General features: G+C 42.9%; 1 protein-coding gene across 1 annotated transcript; it reads right to left on the minus strand.

Annotated features, from left to right (window-relative positions):
• Positions 1–3,801: 3,801 nt before the first annotated feature.
• On the minus strand, positions 3,802–7,728 carry LOC133128733 (glutamine synthetase-like). Its single transcript, XM_061242465.1, has 7 exons — positions 7,612–7,728; positions 6,690–6,874; positions 5,958–6,119; positions 5,696–5,842; positions 5,474–5,601; positions 4,981–5,180; positions 3,802–4,876 (listed from the first exon to the last, which is right to left on the minus strand). Exons 2-7 carry the CDS (start codon positions 6,853–6,855, stop codon positions 4,558–4,560), a joined length of 1,122 nt encoding a protein of 373 aa, XP_061098449.1. The 5' UTR covers positions 6,856–6,874; positions 7,612–7,728; the 3' UTR covers positions 3,802–4,557.
• Positions 7,729–8,233: the final 505 nt, after the last annotated feature.

Consider the following 8,233-nt stretch of genomic DNA (forward strand, 5'->3'; position numbering starts at 1 on the left):
AACATGCTAAATTAATTTCATAATTTCTTTGGCACTGTTTAGGAAATGTTAATACATGTACATTTTAGCTCAGTGGCATCTTCCAATTCCCACAGATTAGGGCACAGTCAGTAGTCAGTTGTCAAAGACTGTCTAATCCAAAGGCTAATGGTTTTCCATTTGATAGGTTCCATTTATTTCTATTGCAATGGAGACGTTCGAAATGATTACAGTGCATAATACAAAGGCTCTCTCATTTTCTGTCGGTGTATGTGGGGGGTGAGCCCTCACAGTTTGTCCAATGTTCCACCCCAGGGCTGAATACTTTCCCTTGGTAATGAATTTACAATGCACACATATGGTGGGGAAAGCAAGGCAGGATAAATGCCCCGGAAATGTTGCAATGTGTGCCTTTCTACTTAGAGACTTGTCTGTGATGGCACACCCATGCTAACCTCTTCGCCATTTACAGTGCTTTTATTACAGCAATGAAATCTAGTACAAACAGGCGAACACGGCACTGCCTGATTCGGATACACAACGAGAGCCTGATGAGAACAGTCATATTTAAACCGTAGTAGCATATTAGATACCGGTATTGGCAATGATATGGTTGCTATGAAATTAACTAAACAGTGATTGTTGTTATGCAATCCAAGCTAAGATGGATGGATACACAGACATTAACACTAACCCTAACCCAATGCTTAACCCTGTTGCCGTGGCTGTGTAGAAGTGTGAAAACTGTATTCATATACTGTCTTTGAGTGAATAACATTGCTTGTTGTGCACATGGATGCAAGGGTAGCTTAGTATATATGTATTACATGTATAGCTTTAATGTCTATATATAGCTAATTAAAATAAATGGTAGGCATTTATATAGTGCCTTTATCCAAAGCGCTGTACAATTAATGCTTCTCATTCACCCATTCATACACACACTCACAGACACACACACCAACGGTGATTGGCTGCCATGTAAGGCACCGACCAGCTCGTCAGGAGCATTTAGAGGTTACGTGTCTTGCTCAGGGACACTTCGACACAGCCTGGGCGGGGGATCGAACTGGCAACCCTCCGACTGCCAGACAACTGCTCTTACTGCCTGAGCCATGTCTCCCCTGTAATCCAATCCCCTGTCTCCCAAAATAAATGGTGATGCCATCATCTAGAGCAAAATGGGAAAGAACCACTAAAAAAGTATAGCTTAACTTTTGAGATGAAAGGCATGCTATTTTTTATTCTTTTTGAATCCATACTAAAGACTGAGAAAACAAGACATGAGTTGCTTCTCCCAGCTGAGAAACTCCATGCTCCATGCTAGAACAAGATTGAGGTCACTTCTGTTTTGTGATTGGCTGACTGGGTTTCCCCAAACCAATCACAGAGCGGTGTTCCTTTTCTGTTGTTAAGGCACAAAGATCTAGGTAAAAGGTCCCAAAACAAAGTTGCTGGCCCACCCCTGCTGGACCAAGGGGGGGGACTAGTGAGAGTAAATATTTTCCCCGGGTGGAAAGGAAGTGTTTAGAGGTTTTAAAAAAAGGTCTTGTCTTGACAGATCCACTCTCAAAGAAAAACAACAGTCATGATTTTTCCTTTGAGTTCCATATCATATAGATAAATTGTCTACTTATTTCAGGTTTAGCTGGCTCTGTTATATGCTTATGTACTTTAACAGCTTGGTTGGGATCAAGGTAATATAGGGTCTGCACAGCTAATGATAAAGCAGGGAGAGGTTAAGGGTTTGGACAAGGGCTCAAATATCTACGTTTGCATAGTCAGCTTTTTTTTTGTGCCTTGCACAGTTGTCTGTGAATACTTTCAATTGCCATCTCTCTCTTTTGTCCATTAAAACACTGCAAGACTAAAATGATTCTTTGTTGACAGTGCTGTGCACAGACTTCACTGGAAAAGTCCATGTCATCACATTTCTTTAGTACTTCCTTCAGTCTGCGGCCCACGACAGCTGAGTGTTTCTTTAAAAGAGCAAAATAACAGGGTGCAGCTTCCAGTGAAAGGGAAGCTTTTGTAAGCTTTCTTCATGAAGGTCACCTGAGATGGACAACTTTTCAGCATTAGTTAATTAAAGGAACTGAGTGCTACCCTTTAGAAAGTGGATCTAAATTAATTGTATGGAGTCTGTCAGGTGATCTTAATTTCAGTAATGCATGGTTGCTGCCCATACATTATACACAAATGATATTGCCACCTGGGACATAATATACAAAATATGTTTTAAATGACATGTGCACACATTGTATTAAAGACTTTTTATTTTTTTAAAAGGATGACATATACTAAACTACAACATGCTTTAGAAATAAAACAATAGAAACCATTGAACTTGCCTTTGTGTGCTGTGTGCCCAGTCCACTTTAACACCATAGGCACCGTAGTGGTGGAAACCCAGAACAATTAGGTTTAGTAATTAATGCTACTAAGTGCAATCTTTGATTGCTTGAAACTACTCAGCTTTTTCTAGAGATGGAAGGTTATGAGACAGCTTTTCTAGCTCTGAAGCAAAAACTATGCTTTCATAATATGTGACATGATCCTCAGGTAGATCTGGGTGGATATATATTTATTACTTGCAGCTGTGAATACAGTTAGAAGCATTTATTGAATTTGTAATATAAAACACCTATGGCAGTTTTAAGTTTTACTGTAGGCTGCCATCCAATGAACCAAGAAGTAGAGTATCATTTGTATAGGAAATTCATCAGTTCTTAAACTCACTACTCGTCAGTTTTAAACTGCCACTCACAAATCTGGATGGGGTTTGCTACGATAAGATTTAATTTCAGCAAGAGTGGGTTTTTGCATTTCTCCAATTTTTTTCCTCACCAAGAAGCCACATGTCTTTACACCCAGCAACTCCAGCTACTGACTACTAATCTAATCTCTTGTGATGGCTTGCATGTTGACACAGACGCTTGCAGTGTGCAAGCAAAGTACACAGCATGAAAGTTTCAGTGGTTGTCATTTTATGATTTCCTCAAAGGGAGTGTGGTGGGGCCCAGCTTATTGGACAAATGGGAGTAGCACCATTCACCAGTCTTGTTCACAGTCTCCTTAATGGGACTCATGCAACAAACCATTTGAAATATTTCGGATTGGAAATGTGGCCTCTGTCTACAAGGCAGTGGTTTTGAAAAAAAAAAATAAAAATTAAAATCTCCAAATCATTTGCAAATACCAGCTGGGCCAATAGGGAGGAGAAAATAAAATAATTTTTTACTTTAGGGGTAATTTTTATAGTCAAAAGCCTTCAAGATAAGAGTTCAGAACTGATAGGTTTACCCAATTTCGAAATGCATTAAACAGACAACGTGGAAAAGTTTTACCCATTCAGTCCAGCAAATGAGTAACAATTTCCCAACGAAGGAGACAACTCATTTCAAGAGTTCACATACTCAAGCTGTGGTCAGAACACAAGCCATTACATTGGTGCCAGTAGTCAGTCCTTGGAATAGGCTACAAGTCTGCATGTAGAAACTGCCATTTGACTGGGGGGGGGGGGGGGGGGGGGGGGAAGCGCTGAAATGTACAATCAAAAATACATTTGAATGATATTAAGCACGATTTCAATGCCTTGTGGTTGGTACTTGGAAACCAACACTTGGCAGTTCGAGGCTGTCAAGACTAGCAGAACACACGTGTGGTTGTGGTCCGACTGGTGAAAGCTAGTCTTCAGAATTCAAGAACATACAAAAATTCCTGTTTAGGAACCCATGCTCATCTCTTAATCACCAGTAATACCAGAAAGGGTAGTAGTCAAAGCCTACCGTCCTTGGGTTCAAGAAAAGGATCAGAGGCAAGTTGTGGTAAAAAATAAACGTTTATTTCATAAAAAACACCAGGTTCAGCAACTCGAGACTTACCAAACAGGTGCCAAAATCTAAAACGCAGACATTAGGGAGAAGCAATCAAGTTCAGTTTGACAGGTACTCTACAAAATGTAGACAAGAGACCCACATGTACACAAAACAAATGCAGTTTTTGGACCCTTACTTCAGTGTACCGTACACAAATCAGTGAATCGGAATTCAATTTAGCAGTACACCCGTTAGTGTTAGTCACAAACATGCTTGAAAGGCAGGTCAACACACAAGTACAGAACTAGCAGTGACAATGAGAACTTCAGCAACCTTCCAAAACAGTGACCCTAAGGTTGCTCTATTCTCACAGGTCCATTTTATTCCATTAACCCCAACTGGAACAAGGTGGGAAAAGCATACACCAGGGGACTTAGTCTTCATAGTCCATTCCCCGTTCAGATACCTAGGCGAGGACAACACACAACACACAATGCCTCCCGACACACCCCCTGCATATACGCTAAACGGCTGATCTTGATCGATTATTTTCATTCCAGGTGGTAAGTTGACCAGTCAACTTGTGCTACTGAAACTAAAATTCAAAAGGTTTTTTTTTTCCCCCCCCTCTTTCACCAAAGCAAACATACAGTACTAGTTAAGACCTCAGCCTTTAGACATGGGATTGAATACGTATTAAGGGGAAGAGGGGGTGGTGGGGCAGAGAATATTCAGTCCTGGGTGGGGCGGGCAGGGGGATTTAATTCTTATAGTCCACAGGCTCATCGCCCTCTTCGCTGAGCAAGCACGTGCGGATTAGCACCTCAGTCACAGCATAGGGGTCACAGTTGGCAGAGGGGCGGCGGTCTTCAAAGTAACCCTTCTTATCCTGGCCCACAGAGCGTGGGATGCGGATGCTGGCCCCGCGGTTGGCCACGCCGGCGGAGAACTCGTGGATGTTGGAGGTTTCGTGGTGTCCGGTCAGGCGGCGGGCATTGTCCAGCCCCCCTTTGGGGTCGTAGGCGCGGATGTGGTAATGGTGCCTCTTCGCCAGCCGCTCGATGGACTCCTCAATGGACCTGCGCGGAGGAGAAAAAGAGTCAGCTCAAACGCCTCAAACACCTCTAAACCTCACTCCAAAAGGCCATCTTGAGTCATGCTTCGGCAATATGACTGAACCTACTTTAGTCCGCCATCTTCCCGCATCTCCTTGGTGCTGAAGTTGGTGTGGCAGCCGGCGCCGTTCCAGTTGCCGGGGATGGGCTTGGGGTCGAAGGACGCCACCACGCCGAAGTCCTCGCACACGCGGTGCAGGATGAAGCGGGCCGCCCATAGGTGGTCTCCCATGTTGATTCCTTCACAAGGGCCGACCTGGAACTCCCACTGAAACGAGAGACCAGAGCCTCAAACCCACTGCTGACGGAACCAGTAGCAAACGTGTGATGCTTCAGTTAAGGATACTCAGTCAGTCTTTAGGCTCGTAATGTGAACTCCCCATCTAGTGGAATGCATTAGCTTGTTTTAAGTTGGCAATATTTTAACTTTAGATAAAGATCGTCTACACAGGTTAATTTGCATGACTCATTTCTTAGTCTTTGCAGTGCAACTACTCAAAGGACTCGCTTGCAATATTAATTTGCACCGTCAAAAGCAAATGGTACAGCTCGCATCCTTACCTGTGCAGGCATGACTTCGGCATTGGTCCCGCAGATCTGAACCCCAGCGTACAGGCAAGCTCTGTAATGTGCCTCCACAATGTCCCTCCCATAGGCCTTGTCCGCTCCCACGCCACAATAGTAAGGGCCTGCACAACAAACCATTCAGATGTAAGGCACACTATAGAAACCTAACACTAGGCTTGTGGGCCAGCATCAGTCAGGACAGAGACGGACACTCACCTTGGGGACCCGGGAAGCCATTTGAGGGCCAGCCAAAGGGGTGACCGTCAGTGCCCAGGATGGTGTACTCCTGCTCCATGCCAAACCACGGGTGCTGATTCTCCACCATCTCCATGATCTTATGGCAAGTCTTGCGGAGGTTGGTTTCTACAGCACAACATGGGACAAGTTACAATCACAGCAACCCCACCCCCTCACAGCAGCCAGCAACTGAAACAAACCATCCGCAGATGTGTGATGAAGGACACTACAGTGCATTTACCTGCAGGCCTGTGGTTGTACTTCAGGACCTCACACAGGACCAGTTTGTTGGGGTCTTTGCGGAAGGGGTCCCTGAACATGGCAGCTGGGATCAGATACATGTCGCTGTTGGAGCCCTCTGACTGGTATGTGCTGGAGCCATCAAAGTTCCACTCTGGCAGATCTGAGAGAGTAGGCAAATTAACATTTGAATACAAACGTCAAGCCTTAGAACTGTAGAATTATAGTGTTCAAGTCCAACAGCATATCTAAGAATTAAGGAAATGGTTGTGGCACCAGTATTACATGTTGTACAACTAATGAAATTATAAAATAAAGCACATTAATTTAGCAGGTTAACCATAATTGCTTAAAGAATATTGTAAAAGGATTCAAGAAGTCTGCTCTCAATGTTCTGTAGAGACCAAATAATTTTAAAGTGAATATTTGAACAGGGTTGGCTCGGTTACACTGCGCAGAGCCCAACCAAGCTAAACGTCTAACCCCAGGGATTTATGCCTTCCTTGAGCTGAAGGAGTCGGCACAATTACATAAGCTAGGCAGCAAAGCAAAGTTTTGGAACCGTGGATGTACGGTAGGCTACGCAAACCAACAAGTCTACCCATATCTTAAGTGCGTTGCTTTTAAATCTCAATTAGTCTCTCACGCCATCGAGTCAAGTAAAGCGTATTCTCCCCTGATCTGAAAGGCAAACATTTACCAAACGAACGACAGCACAATTCTAACGTTTTACCTTCGATGCTCTTGGGCTCCGAATCCAATGTTCTCGTCTTGCAGCGAAGTCCCTCTCCGGTTCCATCAATCCAGATGTACATCGCTTGGACCTTCTCTCCCTGAGGAAGTTCCATGTACTGCTGCTTCACAGCTTTACTCAAAGTGGAACTGGCTGAAGTGGCCATTTTAGCTGCTATAAGATACCTAGAAAATAAGCAGAATCCTCAGCCAAATGCATAACCCCGCTTTGAAATACATCAATGAGGATAAATTAGAAATCGGTTTGGAACATGACTTAAATACAAACTGTATGAAGCTAGCTTCTAACACCAAAGGAAACCGAATGAATCACCGCATGCATGCCATTTTACAACATTCAGTGTCACGTTCAGCACTGACAACGTTTAATTGAACGTGCCCCAATTGTTACACATCACGAAGACAAAGGAGACCTGCACTTGTAGTTACTTGAATAAACTGAACGAGTGATTTGCGGTTTCAATTTATACACAATTTCCAACGGAATTACTGGTAAAACGAGCTACAAACAGTTAATCGTTTCCTAAAAATGATCTGCTGTCGCAACTCGACACGACGGTACACATCCGGGTGTAGGTAGCAGAGGCGGACTTCATCGGTACCGCTTGTAGCCATGGTTACATTACAGCAATAGCCCGCGATATTACATCAGCTTTACACTGAAATTATAATCCTACATAATGAATTATTCACTCGCAAACTACTTCCAGACTGAGCATTTTTTCAATAAAATAAAAAAACTTAATAGCCTACCACAGAGCTAACGACAGAATGCCAAAAGTACAAGTTATAGGCCTAATATCCGTAAAAGACGTGGTATGACAACGCTAACTAAAGCAGACGTACATGGCGATATCAAAAGAATGTAATACGCGTAAAAAGGATTAAAGGCAGCCAGTTACCTGAATGGTATTTATAGTTAAAATAAAAGAAAGGGAACTGGTGAGTCCAGTTGGGGTTTTTCGAATATCCTGCTTCGGCTTCTCTCATCCTCTAACAGAGAAACCGGTTACACTCAAATTTATAACGTGGAAAATTGGATCCCTGCGCCCTGATTGGTCGGCAAGAAACGTGAACACTTCATGTTCAGGTGGTGGGCATGCGGCGTCATCGTTCGATTAAGGAGAAATTTTCCCCCTAGCGGAATTAAAGTAAATTACACGCCATTTGAATCTGCAATCCGATGTATTTTACGATATTTGCAAAGTTGTTTATAAACATATGTTTATCTTTACAGAGTGTAATGCATCAGAATCATGTGATTTTGTGCATTAACGTTACTGACCCAATTATTATGGATAGCTTAATAGTCCTCATGGATGTTACATAACCTTTTTGAGAACAATGGTCGCACTACTATTGACACGAAAGCGCCACCCCGTGTTTTTACAATGTAGCACAGACAGTGAATGAATGAATGAACGAATGAACGAATAAATAATTAAGTAAATAAATGAGCAACAAAATAAATATTTTTTTTGTTAACACTTTATTCCAATCTCATGGCATTAGTGTTTTGCTTTA

This window comes from Conger conger, chromosome 5 (genome assembly GCF_963514075.1).
Source record: "Conger conger chromosome 5, fConCon1.1, whole genome shotgun sequence".
Classification (NCBI taxonomy): Eukaryota; Metazoa; Chordata; class Actinopteri; order Anguilliformes; family Congridae; genus Conger; species Conger conger.

Excerpts from the sequence above, each read along its gene's own strand:
- LOC133128733 (XM_061242465.1), bottom strand. The coding sequence starts at position 6,855 with ATGGCCACTTCAGCCAGTTCCACTTTGAGTAAAGCTGTGAAGCAGCAG. Across the intron at positions 6,120-6,689 it reads GGAGCCCAAGAGCATCGAAG|ATCTGCCAGAGTGGAACTTT; the intron begins GTAAAACGTTAG and ends CTACTCTCTCAG. Across the intron at positions 5,602-5,695 it reads TGGCTTCCCGGGTCCCCAAG|GCCCTTACTATTGTGGCGTG; the intron begins GTGAGTGTCCGT and ends TTTGTTGTGCAG.